General features: G+C 40.7%; 1 protein-coding gene across 5 annotated transcripts in view; it reads right to left on the reverse strand.

Moving 5' to 3' along the window:
• The window catches only part of EIF2D (eukaryotic translation initiation factor 2D), a 35,529-nt gene extending 17,716 nt beyond the window's left edge, over window positions 1-17,813 (reverse strand). The window contains exons 1-13 of one of the 5 annotated variants that reach the window (XM_060178764.1): window positions 17,599-17,803; window positions 16,640-16,830; window positions 13,229-13,312; window positions 12,658-12,748; window positions 9,673-9,780; window positions 7,639-7,895; window positions 7,027-7,144; window positions 4,604-4,649; window positions 4,078-4,181; window positions 3,808-3,957; window positions 3,398-3,487; window positions 1,743-1,838; window positions 523-643 (exon numbers count right to left, since the gene is read on the reverse strand). In XM_060178764.1, coding sequence (XP_060034747.1) covers window positions 523-643; window positions 1,743-1,838; window positions 3,398-3,487; window positions 3,808-3,957; window positions 4,078-4,181; window positions 4,604-4,649; window positions 7,027-7,144; window positions 7,639-7,895; window positions 9,673-9,780; window positions 12,658-12,748; window positions 13,229-13,312; window positions 16,640-16,830; window positions 17,599-17,654 — 1,512 coding nt within the window. In that variant the 5' untranslated portion in view covers window positions 17,655-17,803. Of the gene's footprint in view, window positions 1-522; window positions 644-1,742; window positions 1,839-3,397; window positions 3,488-3,807; window positions 3,958-4,077; window positions 4,182-4,603; window positions 4,650-7,026; window positions 7,145-7,638; window positions 7,896-9,672; window positions 9,781-12,657; window positions 12,749-13,228; window positions 13,313-16,639; window positions 16,831-17,598 lie in introns of all 5 variants that reach the window. The other 4 variants (XM_060178765.1, XM_060178767.1, XM_060178766.1 and 1 more) reach the window with 4 other exon arrangements.
• Window positions 17,814-18,220: the final 407 nt, after the last annotated feature.

Raw genomic sequence — 18,220 nt, forward strand, 5'->3', positions numbered from 1 at the left:
ATTCAGTTCCTTTAGCAATTTTTCACAAGTTATTTTTACTGGGTAAGGCCCAGGTAACACATACGAGATAAAAATCTCACAACACAGTTCTAAGGTGGAAAAAATAATGACTTGGGCAGGGGAGATAACACAATGGTTATGCAAACAGACTCTCATGCCTGAAGCTCCTAAATTCCAGGTTCAATCCCTTGCACCACCATAAGCCAGAGCTAAGCACTGCTCTGGTGTTTCTGTTTGTCTCTCTCTGCATCTCTCTCAAAAATAAAATAAATTAAAAAAAATAATAATAACTTATTTACTTTTGGGACCAGACTCCAGCAAAATTTCCTGGCACAACATCTTAGAGAGTAATGAGTGAAAGGTCAGTTTTCCAAGTTTTATACATTGCCTAGGCAATCACACAAACATGGATGTTTCATCAACAAACCTTTGAGATGTTTGAAGTCAAGCTAAAACTTTCTGATCACTTTAGAGAGACTAGAACTTAGCAGAGACACTAAATCACTTTCTTTTCAAAATCACCTTTTTATTAGAAGCTCTCTGTGCCAGGGTGATGTCAATTGGGCAGATCTTTCCTTTCTTCAAAATGGGCTCCTGTCTGGGAAAGGTCACTTGATAGGCAGGCTGCATTTTTTCTAAACACCTGTAATAGGAGTCAATGAACTGTAGACTGATTAAGGCAACAAAAATAAAATTTTCATATCCCAATACCAACAGGCCACTGGATATGATGCTAATCTTGCAGAATGTGGTTAGCCCTTGACTGCATATTAGAACCGCTCAATCATCAGGAAGCTAGACTAATCAAGTCAGAATCTCAGGTCAAGCATATATATTTTTAAAAGCTCCCCTAGGTATAGACAAATATAAGACCCACTGATTCAGGAATGGAAATATCAGTGACTTTTGAGGGTCACTGACATGTTCAAGCTGCATTTGGAGTTTAATATCTGTCTTAAAATAACTTTACCTAGCCCAAGGAAGTACTGCTTTCTAACATGTTCTTTAAAAAAAAAAATTTTGGACATGTTCTAACAATGCCTCTTTAGTAGAGAGGAACATTTTTACTGCAAGGAATTTCTTTTACCTACCATGTTTTTGTATTACTATACATATTGGCGTTGACAAACTTTCTATAAAAGGCTTTAAGCTTTGAAGACAATATGACCTTTGTCAGAAATACTCAGTTCCACTCCTAGATGACAATGCAGCCCATACATAAGGAAGAGGGTAAGGCTGTGTTCCAGTTAAACTTTGTCTAGAAAAGCAGGTAGCAGGCCAGAGTTGGCCCATAAGTTGTACTTTACTAATTCCTGATACAAACTATTTTAGTCTTGGTTCTGTGGAAAAGAAAGATTATAATTTTTTTTTTCTGAAAACTTTAGCAGTTTTTGTCAGAGCCCACGGGTGCTGCTACTTTCCAGTCATCATCTTGGCTCCACCCTCCCTTTAAAATAACTCCCCAAGCCTGTTTTTTGTTTTTTGGTTTTTTTTTTGCTCCTAGATCTTTTTGAAATTCTTATTTTTAATTAAAGTTCCTTTTCTTTCTCCTTAAATTCTTCTAAATTGTGTTGGCTCAAATCATTCCAAAGATCCTCATCTTCAGAATTACTGAAGCATGCATATATGTAGACTGACACAATATGAGTTATGGGAAAAGGTCAGTGATGAAGGTTGTTCAATGTAATGGTTATTAAGGGAGAGGGACAGAAATATTGGAAAGGGGCTGCAATTTCCTCTACCTGGTTAAAAGATGGTCCCATGGAAGCTTCATGACTGTGTGCTGCTCGTTTTTCTCTAAGATGCAGTCACATAGGATGGGATCCAATTTCACAAGACTGCAGGGAAAGAAGAAGCAATAAAGAATCCCCAGCACTGCCCCCTTCTAATCCAGTGGCCAACTCAGGATTCATTTCCTATATCTCGTCAGTCATTCAGGAGTATTAGACTATACAATGAGGACATAAATCATAAAGAAATGTGCCCTTTGATGCGAGGTACAACTATTTTTCCTAGAAAAATGTAGAAGCAAGCAATGGAGGAGAAAACAGAATGAGTTAACTAAGATAACATCAGATCCTGAAGGGCGGGGCACCTGGTTGTGCAAACATGTTACCATGCAAGATTCTTGGCTCTGCTATTACTCAATCATGCATGACTAGGCATGGCAGCTCCTTTTTTATTTTACAATTTTACTTTTTTACTTTTTACTTTACAAGTTTTTTCTTTAAGTAAATAAATCTTCTGAAAGGAGAAACTTATTTATTTATTTATTTATTTACTGCCTCCAGGGTTATCGCTGGGGCTCAGTGGCAGAACTACAAATCCACTGCTCCTGGAAATTTTTTTCCTCCTCCATGTTTTATTGGATAGGACAGAGAGAAATTGAGAGGGGAGGGGAAAACAGAAGAGGGAGAGAGAGATAGACACCTGCAGACCTGCTCCACCACTTGTGAAGTGACCCCCCTGCAGGTGGGGTGCCAGGGGCTCGAACCCGGGTCGTCGTTGTGTTTTGTGCCATGTGCACTTAACCCGCTGCGCTACAGCCTGGCCCCCAATTGTATTTCTTTATTATTAAAAGTATATGTTTACATGGCCCAGGAATTGGCACAGTGGTAAGGCACTGGACTCTAAAGCATGAGGTCCCAAGTTTGATCCCTGGCATCACATACAAAATCACCCCTCCATCCCCATTTAATAAAATAAATATTTTATAAGTTAAAAAATTGTTTTCTTTTTTGCTACCAAAGTTATTCCTAGAGCTTGGTGAACTGCAATTCCCCCTTTTTTATTTTTTAAATGTTAATTATTTGATAGGCCAGCTAGAATTTGAGAAGATGGGGAGACAAAGAGAAAGAGAGGTACCTGAAGAACTGCTTTACTGCTTGTGAAGGTTCCCCCCCTACAAGTGGAGAGTTGGGACTTGAACCTGGGTCCTTGTAGATGGTACTCAACAGGGTACTCAACAGGGTACACTACCACCCAGCTCACTAAAGTAAATCTTAAGAAAGTGAATAAATTAATTAAAATGAAATGCCTTTTATTTGGTAGCTTGTATATACCCACTTATTAAGAAAATAGAAGTTAGAGTGCCAAAAAGCTAGTGACTTCAATAAACTTTTTGAAAACTTGCATTTTATTCCTGACATTAGCATATGCACTTGCAAATTAGTTATGAGTGTATCAGATATTTTCTCAGTCAACATTCAATGTTGATGGCACATATGGATCTGAATAGCCTAGACCATAACTCTAGGTATGGGTTGGAAAACACTGGGTTATTTCTAAAAGGCTGTGATCTCCTATACTTCCTTCTACACCAGATTTCTTCTACAAGCATGTCTAAGTGTGGTAAAGATAAAACCTAACAAGACAGAGTTCTCCCCCACTCACTCACTTTTTGTTGTCTGCATCAACCAGATCATTTTTCTTGATGTAGTCAATGACAACTGTCCGCACCTCACTGCCTTGAAGAAAGTTCCCCTTCCTAGGTGAGAAGTGACTGGGGTTAGTTCACACTGCTGGAGAAAAATTGCAACACCCTGCTCAGCAGGGTGCTTCCTCAGCCTTTTGACCTCAATCTTCCCTCTTCCTGGCTGAGATGAGCAGGGCTGTGTTAAAAGTAATCACAGGTACAGAAAGGAACTATCATGAGTCCAGAAACACTTCCGAAGAGGAGGTTTGAAGTGGATCGCAGAGGAAAGGATACCAGAGCAGAGCAGTTCTGCCGATGGCAGAAGAGCACTACGCAGGTTAAGAGGCCAGAACACCAAGCAGACAGAAAAGGACTGCTCTCCAAAAACTCACTTGTGGCCAGACTCCTGGAAGAGCAGGGTCATGCTGGCTGGGACACAGTAGAGGGATTTTATATCTGGAGGGTGATAGGGCTGTTCCCTGCTACCCTCCTGGACAGTCTGGGAGGTCGGGGAGGGCTCGGGTATGACGAAAGATGTGATCCTAAACCCAGCAGAAGGAAAGAAAAAACACATTTTATACTAGTATCTTGTCAACTTCCAGTCTGTGGCCCAGGTTCCCTGGGGCCAAGTGAGCTACAGTGGCCAGTCCCCCTGCACTCACCTCGGGTGTTTCCAATCCACAGCCACAATGCTCTCCACCCCTTTGCTCAGCTCCTTCACCTGTATAATCTGCTCCTGCTGCATTTGCTGCAGGAACTTAGAGAGCTAAGGGAGAGAGGGCAGTGGTATGGGGACTTCATTGATTCTACACACATACTGAACACCTATGGTGTGCCAGGCAGGCATCAAGCAAGACAGGTCCTGGGGAGGGGGTGTGAAAATCCCTGGCCTGATCAAACTAGGAACTGGGAGGTACCCACATTGAGGGCAGGTTAGTGAGAAGCTGCTAGAAACTAGTGAAACTTTCCAGAATTCTTGCCAAGTGTAAAGTGGTAGAAAGGAGAATGGGTGCCCACACAGCTGCCTCAGCCCAGGGCAACTGCTCTTCCTCTCTCATTCCTGGAATCAAAAAGCTTTTATTCTAGCCTCAGCTGTGTAAACCAGACTTCCCAGTGTCCATCCAGCTCATGTCCTATGTGCCCTGACACAACTCTCTGTGTGCATCTGCAGAGAAAGTGCCTGCTTACCTTCTTGTAACTTGACTTCTTGATGTCCAGTAGTTGGCCTTCGGGGCTGATAGCAGACAGAAAAAGGCAAGGTAAGCTAAGAAAGCAAAGTGCTGGAAACTGCCTGACACTGAGGAGGGATGCTCCCTTCAGTCTTCCCCAGGCTGTTCCACTCTGCCCAGTGGCAGACATTGGACACTCTAGATCACTGCTGTCCAGCAAATCTTCTAATAAGGATGGAAGGTTCTGTGATGTCAATATAGGAGCCACTAATGACATGTGGTTAGTAAGCACCTGAAAATATATCTAATGTAACTGAGGCAAAGAGTACATTTTAGTCAATTTTAATTAATTTGAATTTAAATAGACACATGCAGCTACTGGCTATTGTATTAGATATAGGTCTAGATTCTTGGACAGTGCTCTCCAGACTCAAAAGCTTTACCACATGGTAAGCTTTTCTAATACCAAGCTCACCATGGCAGCCTGACCTACAGCAGAATTTATCAGACTCCATCTTGACAGCCAGTTCTGGCCATATCCATTCATCTTCTGTCTGTCATTGCCTCCATGCTGCAATGCAGTGTTGAGATGAAATACACTATATGCCTTACTTACAGTGCCTAAAACATTTGTTTACTATCTGGCTCATAGAAAAAGTTTGCTAACTCTACTAAGCCTAGTTTTCAGGGGGAGGTTTCTAATGAAAGCTTTATTCTTTTCTTTTCTCCAGAGCTTAAATCTCCTCTCAAAAATTTGTCAAGTAATAACAGGAATTTATAGGAAGGTCTTTCAGGTCAAAAACCTCTATTCTAGAGAATATTCTAGGATCTCCTTCCCAGATCCTTGCAACCTAGCAAGGTAAGGGCAAATTGCCAGAATTCCTGACACATATTTTAGACACCACACTAGTATAGGATGCTTTAAAGAATCCCACACATAGGGGCCAGGTGGTGGCGCACCAGGTTGAGCTCACATGTTACAATGTGCAAGGACCCAGGTTCAAGCTCCCGATCCCCACCTGCAGGGGGAAAGCTTTGCAAATGGTGAAGTAGTGCAGTAGGTGTCTGTCTCTCTCCCTCTCTATCACCCCCTTCCCCTCTCAACTTCTGGCTATCTCTATCCAATAAATAAAGATAATTTTAAAAAGAAGAAGAATTATTCCACACATAAATAGGCCGCTTCGAAAAAAAAAAAAAAAAAAAAGGAAAAAGTTTGCTTTCAATGAGCAAGGACCCAGGACACAGGTTCAAGCCCCTAGACCCTCACCTGTAAGGAAGAAGCTTCACAGATGGTGAAGCAGTGCTACAGGTGTCTCTCTGTCTCCCTCTCTATCTCCCTATTCCTCTCAATAGCTCTCTGTCTCTATCTAATAAACAGCAAGTCAAACATTTTTAAAAGGTTCAAAAAAAATCAAGTAAATGTTAATATGACAAGATAATATTTATCAGGTGCTTACTGTTGAGCTATTTATTCCTGACAGCAATTCTACAAGAGTTAGACATTAAGGGATCAGCAAAACCCAGGAATGTGTTTAAATTCATATGACTAGGGTGGGGGTGACAGCATAATGGTTATGCAAACAGACTCTCATGCCTGAGGCTCCTAAGTCCCAGGTTCAATCCCCCACACCACCATAAGCCAGAGCTGAGCAGTACTCTGGTGTTTGTTTCTCTGTGTGTCTCTCTCTCTGCATCTCTCTCAAAAATAAAAAAATTAATTAAAAAATTTAAAAATAAATAAATAAATAAATAAATTCATATGACTCCAGTATCCTAGGAAGCTAGTAGTTGAAGCCAGATGGCTGTTTTCAAAGTCCAGGTTCTATTCTCTTAAAATGCCCCTTTTTGTGGTCTGGAAGGTGGCGCAGTGATAAAACTTTGGACTCTCAAGCATGAGGTCCTAAGTTCAATCCCCAGCAGCACATGTGCCAGAGTGATACCTGGTTCTTTCTCTCTGCTCCTACCTTTCTCATTAATAAATAAATAAAATCTTTTTTTTAAAAAAATGCCCCCTTTCCTGGTGGCTTGAGCTTGGGAGTGAGAAAGAGGGTTCACACTGCCTCCTTCTGATATAATCTAAAAGGTACACTTACATTTCTAGAAGTGTAATGGAGTTGAATGTTCCAGAAGGAGTCTCTTGAAAAAGGATTGTTCCTGCACCGGACGTGTTACTTGATTTGTGAGTGACAGCCTACAGTCATCACCACAGAGGTTGTACTCAGAGAATCTTGGGGATTTTAATAATCTGTTTTCATAATATCTTTTCATTGGCTATAATCTGCATTTTTAAAACTTGGGATTTAATCTTTGCTAGATCATCCCTGCACTTTACTATTCCTATCACATCCCTCAACCAATTCCCCCATCAACTTATCCTTCCCTCCCACCAATGAACAAGAGAAAATTCACACCCTGATCCCAGCCCCACCCTGCCTTCCATACCAGCAGGAGAACATTTGACTGCCAAGGAAAGTGCTGGTGAGTAAAGGGAGGTCAGCCTTTTTAACTCGGCACTTCAAAGCATGCAAGAAACATCGCTTCAACAGTTCATCCATTTGCTCTGCAAAGAAAATACAGGAACCACATCCTTTCTGAGGCACACAGAATACTGCTATAGTACAAAAAACTCCCCACCCAGCTCCATCCCTACTCATCCCATTAGCTCTAAAGAAATGTATTCTCCCACACTCTCTTAAGCACTGAATCTTAAATAGGGTTGGCTAACTCAACAAAAAGGAGTTTAGTCACTAAGTCCCAACCCAGGAGCATCCACCCAGAGAAATCAGAAGAAATCATCGAGGTTCTGTAATGAGAAAGGGTACAAATGCCAAGCCAGACTGATACTAAGGGAGATATAAATTAAGTAGAAAAGACTCCCTGGTAAGATGCCAAAGAACTATGATTACAGCAGGCTCACTAAAATAATAATAATAGGAGGAGGAGACCTTTATCCTCATGTTCTAGAACATTGGTGCTATTAGAGTCAGAAGTAGGGTGCTTCAGTTCACAAAACTGGGAGGAGAAAAACGGGCCCTGTGACTCCCAGAGCTGTACCTTGAAGGGTCCCACTGTCAGTGGGGTTAGGGGTCTGGATGCTGACACTGGGCTCTTCAGAAGCTTGTGACAGGGGCTTCTCCCCACATATCTGATGAAACTCCCCATTTTCCTCTTCCATCCCTTCCAGGGTCAGTTGTCTCATGCCTCCCAGCAGAGTGCAGTCTGCCTGGATGGACCCTGTCTCTTCACTGAGATCTGGAGGATCCAGGGTCAGTGGAGCAATGGAGGGTGGAGAAGATTTGTCTCCAGATCGCCTGGAAAAATCTCATGTAAGAAACACCAAACAGCAGCCACAACACTCTTTAACCCTGGTCAGTTGATCAGCTCAAAGTTCCAAGAGAATAAGACCATAGGCAGGTATCCAGGAGAAAGCAGGCAGCCTGGGCTCTCATCTCAACTTTACTTCCAGTTCTGGGCCCAGAAAAATGCCATGCCTCAGCTTCATCTCTGAAATAGGGAGGATAAATCTGGCTGCTTCTCTATCCCAATGGAATAGCAACGTTTTATTAATAGACATTCTGAGACAGAAAAGGCCAGAAGAGATAGCAGTTAAAGATAAGCTCCACCACAGCTCACTTTGTGTGAGTTAAAAAAATAATAAAATCATTTTAAATTAAGTAACAAAATGAAGATAACAAATACAACTATAGTACCAATTTGGTGAAATACAAACTCAAGTTTCAGGGTATACACAAGTATAAACACTTGAACACTTGACTGCAATATCAGTTGCTTCTATGTTAAATCAGAATGCAATCTAATATGAGTAGAAACTGATTTATGGCACACTCAGCCCCAGGAAGATAGGGAAAAAGTGACTTGCCCTGGTTGTACATGCAGAAAGGTAAAAGTGAAAATAATCTTAGCTGAGATTATGTAAAACAAACTAAGCTTTAATTAACAGCTGCAGAAAGGCTTTTTAACATTTAGTATTAAGACAAGAATGTATGTTTAAGCCAGTCAAATCAAGTAAATAATGTAACTTTTTTTTTTTTAATGTGGGGAGGAAGAGGTGCTGTGGCTGCCACTGAAAAGAAAATTTATCCAGATGACTTTGCAGCTGCATAGATTGATAAATGTAAAAAATATTAGTAAGCAGGTTAGATGTCTATGAAAATACAGGCTGATGAAGTCCAGCAAAGCAGGAGTTGGCTGACAGTTATGAAAAGAATAGCTTCAAGACTGGGCTAAAAACAAAACAAACAAAAAAAAAAAAAACAAGGATGACTCTATAACAATAGGTTATATAATTAACCCCTCTCAAAAAAAAAGTGCTTTTGTTAAAAGCATTGCTTACTTTTTTTTTTTTTTTTAGTAAAATGACAATAACCAGGAAATAAATTGGTATGTGGCTCCAGAAAACAACTGTTAGAATGAAAAGGTATAGCAGCCGTAGTGAGGAACAGAACTGAAATGGACAACATAGCAGATTTTCACTTTGATGCATGAGAATCTACTCTGCTTTGGTTTGGATTTAGAAGTGAAAAATTCAGACTACTCATCATCAACCCAGAAGAGGCCTAAATGTATGTGGCAAATAAGATGAGATTGACAACAACTATATAAATAAGGAATGTCAGGAGCAGGAAGAGAGATCAGCATTAGAGCACAGACTTTGCATGCCAGGGGCCTGAAAATTGAACCCCAGCACCTCCATATGCTTTGGTGTCTCTCTGTGTCTGTCTCTCTTCTGTTCTCTTGTTCAAATAATATTTTTAAATAAAGAATATAACTATATTGAAAGGCACAGAAGACAATGCCTAAAAGCCTTTCCCCAGGCCTAGGATTCTAAACGCATCTAGAAAATAACCAAAGTTCTCTTTTAGTGTGTGTGTGTGTGTGTGTGTGTGTGTGTGTGTGTGTGTGTGTGTGTGTGTGTGTGTGTGTATGTAAAACAAGGAAATGAAAGCCTGAAATCAGCACCTTTCCTAAAGATATGGCAAGGACCAAAAGTCTCACTCTGACACTCAGGTCCCCACACTCTCTACACCCACCCAGGTCTCTGTAAAACAGAAGAAACAGTGAACCTACCACAGGTGGTCCTGGTAGGTGTGGAGCACAGAGAAGCCCCTTCCTTTCAGGCCTGAAGCCAGCATCTCCACTGTGGACATGGAAGCAATTCCAATGGCAACTGGGGCTCTAAGAAGGAGGGGTCAGAGACAAGGATCAAGAAAGGCTTCTAAGAGGGCACATGTCGGGACCATCTCTTCATACCAGTTGAAAGCACTCAATTACAAATATAAAGCATCTACTTATGTCAGAAAACTAACCTTCTTCTAGTCTTCACTGTATTAATATTACATAGAATTTTTTTTTTTTGAGATAGAAGGAGAGATAATGGGCATGGGATGTATCTCTGTTTAAATATTTTACTTATGTTATATATATATATTTTTTTTTTAAAAAGCCCATCATACGGTTTCTCCATTGTTTACTGTAAAAAATATTTTACACAAATTGGCACAAATGAAAATGAACCCTCATATCCAGTGCTGATGAGTGTATGAGGACAAAGATTTCGTGGTCTGGGAGGTGGTGCAGTGTATAAAGCATTGGACTCTCAAGCATGAGGTTCTGAGTTCAATCCCTGGCAGCACATATACCAGAGTGATGTCTGGTATTCTCTCTCTCTCCCTCTCCCTCTCTCTCTCTCCTTCTATATTTCTCATTAATAAATAAAATTTAAAAAAAAGAAGAAAATTATTACCCGGAGGCCAGGTGGTAGCGCACCTGGTTGAGTGCACATGTTACAGAGCACAAGGACCTAGGTTCAAGCCCCTGGTCTCCACCTGCAGGGGGAAAGCTTCACAAGTGGTGAAGCAGTGCTGCAGATGTCTCTCTGTCTCTCTCCCTCTCTATCAACCCCTTCCCTCTCAATTTCTGACTGTCTCTATCCAACAAATAAATAAAGATTTAAAAAAAATTAAAAAAAAGAAAATTATCATCCATGAGTGTCCCCAAAGGAACACTGTAAGTTACTGTTTGTGATATAAATTGGAGATAATCATAATATCCACTACAAGAGACCTCTTCTATCATGACATAGGAGGTAAAAAAAAAAAACACAGAATTATGACATGAAAAATGTTCACACTACTGTGATATATACAATAGAAAAAAGTATAATTCTGATGGTATTTTTAAACATACATATCCCAAAATCAAGCACTTTACACACACACACACACACACACACATATTGCAGAAGGTTGGCAAAGATATGCATCAAAAGATAATTAGTTCTAAGAGAAAATATTTATGAATTTAAAAGGCTTTAGATTTTAAGAATTTTTATGATTACTTCCTGGCATTTTTTTTTTAATTTGCAAAGATGCATTATTTATTCATGGCATGGGTATTTACTGAGCACCTACTATGTTTCAAACACAAGTATACAACAATGAGCAAAAGTGATTAGGGAAAAAAAAATCCCTGCTCTAGTCAAGTTTATCTTATTTACTATTGGATAAAGACAGAGAGAAACTGAGAGGGGAGAGGGAGATAGAAGGAGGGAAAGAGACAGAGAAATACCTGCAGCACAGCTGCAGGGGCAGGTGGGTACCAGGGGCTTGAACCTGTGTCCTTGTGCACTATAATGTGTGCACTTAACCAGGTGTGCCACTTCCTGGCCTCTTCTAGTCATATTTAAATTCTACTATAAATGGTAATGTTTTAGACTAGTCAGTCCTATAGACTTTCATATATTCTGGTTTGTTTTTTTAAAACATGACTGTGAAGATACTATATCATGAATTATATATTTAAAAGAGGTGACTTTTATAATGTATAAACTACATTTCAATACAGTTAATAAATTAAAGATGATGGTGTCTATGGTGGGGGGAAAAGTATCAAAGTCATGAAAGACAAAGAGAGAACAAAAAATTGTTTCAAACATATCAGACATGATACCCAAGTACAACGTGGTATCCTGGATAAGATTCAGCAATAATGACATTTGACAAAGAACTAAGGGAATATAAATAAAATTTATAGTTTTGTTAATAAGGTTGTACCACTGTCAGTACAATAGTTTCGATAACTATACTATGAATACAAAGGATATAATCTTTGGAGGAAGCTCTGGTAAAGAGTATACCAGAAATTTCTACTAGTTGTGAAACTTTTCTATAAAACTAAACTTATATTTTGAGAAGAAAAATGGGGCCTAAGGGGGTCAGGCGTAGTGCAGCGGGTTAAGCACGCATGATGTGAAGCTCAAGGAAGGGTGTAGGATCCCGGTTCCAGCCCCGGGCTCCCCACCTGCAGAGGGGTCGCTTCACAAATGGTGAAGAAGGTGTCTGTCATTTCCTCTCCCTCTCTGTCTTCCTCTCTTCTCATTTCTTTCTGTCCTATCCAACATCAATAACAATAATAATAACCACAACAATGATTAAAAAAAGAAAAAACCAGGGCAACAAAAGGGGAAAAAAATAGCCTCCAGGAGCAGTGGATTCATGGTGCAGGCATGTTATAAGAATAACAACAACAACAAGGGCAACAAAATGGGAAAAAATGGCCTCTAGGAGCAGTGGATTTGTAGTGCAGGCATGGAGTCCCAGCAAAAACCCTGGAGGCAAAAAGGGGGGTGGGGGGCTAGAGAGATAGCTCACCAGGTAAGGTGTGCACTTTGCCATGCATGCAGCCCAGGTTCAAGCCCCATGGAACATGAATGTGTCACAGAACCAAGGGTTGCTCTAGTGCTCTAGATCTGTTTCTCCTTGCCTATTTCTCTACCTGAATGAAAGTCATCCTAAGAATAGTATATACACAGTGCTGAGGTTCCACAAAATAAACAGAAAACAAAAAATAAAATTGAAAGGTAAAGTAGCAGCAATAAATATGCTCAACCCAGATGTGAGAGCACTAAATTGACATTTCCCCAATGGTCCACTCTCTACTTCTTCCAGAGAACCAGCTCTCTCTCTACATTCATCTATATGTTTTGGAAGTTGTTGTTGGCCCCTATTTCTATGTAAAAATTTTCCCCAAAGGCACAACTGTCTGGCACAGTACCTGCTCCCCACTAAGGCAATGGCACAGAGGTCACCCTTCTGTACCTGAGGCAGACCAGCAGGGGGCACCACTAATCCAGGCAACATCAAATCTGCAGTAAACAAAAGCATCACAACTCTTGTTAAATCTTCATCTAATTCCACATTTACTTCATAATTAATTCAACAGATATATTAATTATCAACTACATTATTCATAATGAAAACTCAAAATGGCAACCTGAATATGAAGATCTTTAACCTTGTGGGGAGGTAAAGAGAGCGGTCAAATTGAAGCACCAAGCTGAGAACCAAGTTCTATCATTTACTTTATATTGGTTTCATAAATATAGCTGACTGATTTAAAGTATAGGATATGGCATTTCACAAAGTAAATTTACATTATTTGTTTAATTCTTATAACAGGGTAAGAGAGGCCCAAAGGCATATTGAATGGAACCATTCAAGTGAAAGACACAACATAGATTTTACCATTTTTCAACCATTTGAATGTAGGAAATTGGGTGTATTTGTTAAATTAGTTAGCCTTTACTAAGTAGATTTCAGTCAATAAGAATATAGGAAAATCTTACCTGCTCCCCCCACCATTTTTTCCAGCACTAGTGGCCATGTTGTGAAAGTTGGGAGAAGATCAGGATAGGACCACAGGGTGTACACTGTCAAAAAACAAAAACAAACAAAAAACAGAAAACACTGTCAAAAAGGTTAATCCATCAAGGAACTGGCAAAATCAACACGATAGGTACTTTCATTTAGATATACAAAAGAAATTCAACTCAAAACTAGAAATGTATGAAGGAATACCAAAAGAGGCTTCATTTCTGAAGACAGTAGAGACTTAAAAAATTGCAAGTTGCAGTCCAAGAAGTGATGTATTGTCTAAGACCTTGAATTTAAAAACATGAGGTTCTGAGTTCAATACCCAGCATATACTAGAGTAAAATTGTAAATATTAGTAAATAAATACATCTTTAATAAAGGAGAAAGACATAGGATGTTCATTGAGACCTGAAAGTACATACTGTTCTAGTTGGACTACAGTGGTAGAAAAGTGGCATAGTGGTTCTGGAGGTGGTGTAGTGGATAAGGCATTGGACTCTCAAGCATGAGGTCCTGAGTTCAATACCTGGCAGCACATGACCAGAGTGATATCTGCTTCTTTCTCTCTTTCCTAGCATTCCTTATGAATAAGTAAGCAAACGCTAGAAGAAGAAGTAACTAAAATCTTTAGAGAGAGAGAGGAAGAAAGGAAAATGGCATGTTGGCCTTTCTGGCCACTATCAGGCCACCCCATAGATAATACAAGTCTAGTCCTCTAACATACCCATCTCTTTACTACTACCTGGTCACTTCCATTGGGAACATTACCATAAGCCCTTTTGTGGGCTTCTTCAGGACCTTACCCTCACTATGAGCTAGCAATGGTGACTGTCCCACTAGTTATACTATTCTTCCTCTAGAAGACTGGTTCTAAAGTGAGTACAGCCTAGAATGTTCCCAGCTGTGGCCATGGACTGTGAGCTCATCAGAGATGGACTTGGAGGTTGTACAAGTTCCAGTGTTAAATATGAATAGATATGGTCCCTGGATTAGATCAATGTTGTAAACAGTTAATTTCATTTTTATATTTTCTTCATGTTTGTGAGCAATTATCTGCCCTAATCTTGTATCCTAGTTCTATTCTCAAAACGTTTTTTGTTTTTTTTTTTTTTTTGCCTCCAGGGTTATTGCTGGGGCTCTGTGCCTACACTACAAATCCACTGCTCCTAGAGGCCATTTTTTTCCCATTTTGTTGCCATTGTTGTTGGTATTCTTGTTGTTATTGCTGTTGTTGTTGGATAGGACAGAGAGAAATGGAGAGAGGAGGGGAAGACAGAGAAGAGGAGAGAAAGACAGATACCTGCAGACCTGCTTCACTGCTTCTGAAGTGACTCCACTGCAGGTGGGGAACCAGGGGTTCGAACCGGGATCCTTACGCTGGTCCTTGCACTTCATGCCATGGCACTTAACCTGCTGTGCTACCACCTGGCCCTCTATTCTAAACTCTTGACACCCATCTTCTCAGACAACATTTCCAGTCTACCCCCATGTTAGCTATCAAGCTCAAGCAAAAATTATTAAGACATGGGCTCCTAGGAACACTCCTAAAATAGATTTCCTAGCTTCCTTCCACCCTACTTTCATCTACTCTATTCTTACTTTATGGTTTCTGTTTATTGACATTTGTCCTGATTTCTATCTTACTGCCTTTCAGCCACTAAGTTCTAGATGCTAGTTATGATTCCATTCTTACTTCCCTGGACAGATAACCTCACCAATGCTTCCTGGAACCTTACCTCCCCCAGAGCCCTACCAAATTAGGGAAAGATAAAAACAGGCTGGGGGGTATGGATCAACCTGCCAATGTCCATGGCCAGCAAAGAAGCAATTACAGAAGCCAGAATTTCCATGTTCTGCACCCCAAAAAGAATACTGGTCCATACTTCTAGATGGCTAAATTGAGGCAAGCAAGGATTAACTTTTAAAAAGAAAAGCAAGGGTTCTTAGTTTTTAGTTAAAGAAAAACGCTGTTAGAGGCAATCTTTCCCTCCTCCCAGAATAAACTGAACTTTCTACTGCTTTAATCTTTCTACTGTTTTTTAGCCTTAAATAACAAATCTGTTATTTGTGCCCAAGAGTCTGCTGATATCCACACAAGTTGTACTCTTTGTATGCACAAAAGAAAAAGTAACCTATTAAGCTTGTTGCTATTAATTGCTACTGAGAAGTTGGTAACTGTATAAAAGGGTAAGTCTTTTGTGGACACGTCTGGTGATATAATAAACACTGCTCCCTTCATTAAAGCCTCAGTTTATCCCATCTCTGCCTAAGAATTTGATAACATTGTAGCCAAGCAGGGCCAGGCAGTGGCATAGCTGGTTAAGTACACATAGTAAGTACTCAGTGCAAGGACCCTGGTTCCAGCCCCTGGATCCCCACCTGAAGAGGGGGATGCTTCACAAGCAGTGAAGCAGGTCTGCAGGTATCTATCTTTCTATCTCCTCTTCCTCTCTTAATTTCTCTCTGTCCTATCCAATAAAAAATTTTAAAAATAGGGCCATGTGTTGGCACACCTGGTTGAGTGCACATGTTACATAGCTCAAGGACCCAGGTTTGAGTCCCTGGTCCCCACCTACAGGGGGAAAGCTTTGTGAGTGGTGAAGCAGTGCTGCAGGTGTCTCTCTGTCACCTCTTTCCCTCTCAATTTCTGGCTGTCTCTATCCAATAAATAAATAAAGACAATAAAAAACATTTTAAAAAATTTAAGAAATAAAAAAAGCAAAAAATGGCTACCAGGAGCAGTGGATTCATAGTGTCAGCACCAAGTCCCAGCAATAAGCCTAACTCTGGAGAAAAAAATAAATAATTAGTCCATATATTAAAACAAACAAACAAGAAAAAAACATTGCAGCCAAGGTAGGAGGAAGAAAAGTCCCAATTGACAAAGTGGGGGAGGGGGTAGCTACGAAAAAGGAGAAAGGACACTAAGTCCCTTATGTTTGTGACAAAGAAAGTAAAGCCTTCCAAGAATCAGTCATATTCTTTCCTATTACAATATCTTTTCACTATCCTAAGAAAATCCTACCAGGTGTAATTTAAAGAAATATTTGTATATGCCCTGAAATTCCAACCTTTTCAAGCTCTTTCTGCTCTCTCCCTAACTAAACCACTATAAACTACTACTGTTACATCATTTCTGAACACCCCTTGGTAAGCATCCTCTTTCTGCTAACCCCCCCTCCTTTTTTTTTTCTTAACCTCCCCACCCCCGTGACAGTTTCTTGGTCTTGATAAACCCAATTCAAGAAAAAATAGGTCCACCAAGATCCATAGAGATAGTAATGGGAGATTTTGTGCTTGTTTGGTTTATGTAAGGTAGACTAATGGAAGATCAATGTTGGGCAGGGACTCTCCTAATAGTCAACTCTATTCTATTACCATACCTGTTGGATATAGATTTTTCTCCAGTTCAAACAGGATGGGGTTACTACCACTCATGTACACAGTCACTGCATCCCCTCTGTGAGCATACAATTTCACAAGGTTGATTTCCTCCTTTCCAGGTACTAATTCAGAGACCTGGTCAGTTCTAATTGCAGGGAAAGCAGCTGCTGCATCAGCCCGAAGTTTTCTCCTGCAGAAAACACAGCAATACCAGCTATGAATGCAGCTTGGATGGATTTTAATGTAGATTTATTATAAAATCATGAGGATAAGTAAAGATGTCATGTTATTACACATTCCTCCAGAACATTCTATTATCTTTCTTATTCAGTGTCTCCTAGATTCCCACACGTTCCTGGGATATGTTTTTTTTATGTTACTCAGAGTAACAATGAAGCCCAGTGAGCAACTCCAGACAGCCTGGCATTGGAAACTCACCTTTGCCTGGCTCCACGGCTACCTCTTATGCTCTCCTTCCTCACATACGTCTAGCCAAGTTACTGATTTATAATTAAAGAGCTACACCGGGTACCAATAATGACAACAATAGAACAAAATTCTCAACCTGATACTCGAATTGGTAAAACCCAGACAGACACAGTTCTAGCCACATATGCCTTATCTTCTCCTACCTCACCTTCCATCTTTCCTGAATCGAACATAATTGGGCATTTTATCCTTGTATATTTGTAGTTGTAAGTTCTGAATCTCATTTCTCCCAAGAGACAACTAAGATTTTTGCATCCTCCATAGTCTTCAGTCAACAGTCGCTGTTTAATCACACTTCCTTTTAAATTTACTAGAACCTGAGAAATAAAGTCTCCTCTCCAACTCCACCCTGTATCATGGGCCCCCTCTCCGGCCTCCACACCAGCTCCCGGCTGATCTTGCCACACGGATTCCCGGCTCTGGTCCTCCACTTCCCTGGTAAGTGGAAGAGACACCTTCCCTCCCTCACCTGTCCGACCCTTTGATGGCAGTTTTGGATTTGACCCGAAAGGCCTTGGCAAACATGTCTGCTGGAGCGGTCAGGGAAAACAAGGAGCGCACAGAAGTCAGGGTCTGTCAGGACCGCGAGAGCGCGACATATCCCAGACCCGGAGGCCTGGAGGCAGCCATGTTGCGGCCCGGCTGGGAAAGCGGCTCGGCTGGAAACCCAGACCACACATCTTCACGCGCCACTGGGGAGGCCATGGTTGCCCCTAGTGGCGAGTTCGGGAACTGAAGTAGGTCGTATGGGTGTTCAGTGCCCCTCCTGCCTCCAAGCAGGGCATCTGCTTAAAGGACAAGCTCCTGAGCTCCTGAGCTCCTGAGCTCCTGAGCTCCTGCCTCACCCGTGGGTGTCCACTCCGGCTTCATTTCTCTTCTGTCAGCTTTCGGGTGTGCTGTGTTCTCTGCGTTCTGTGCGGTTCCACGAAGTTAATCCAACTCTTGTGTTTTAATAAATTTCAGCCATCTTGAATGGTCTTCTTAAAGGCTTCTATTTATTCAGATCTTTATATTTTATTGCATCCTAGGGGCCTTGACTAGGATTTTCTCTGCCCTTATTTTCCCACTAGGGTTATAATAGAAATGGCAGG

This window comes from Erinaceus europaeus, chromosome 19 (assembly GCF_950295315.1).
Source record: "Erinaceus europaeus chromosome 19, mEriEur2.1, whole genome shotgun sequence".
In the NCBI taxonomy this organism is placed as follows: Eukaryota; Metazoa; Chordata; class Mammalia; order Eulipotyphla; family Erinaceidae; genus Erinaceus; species Erinaceus europaeus.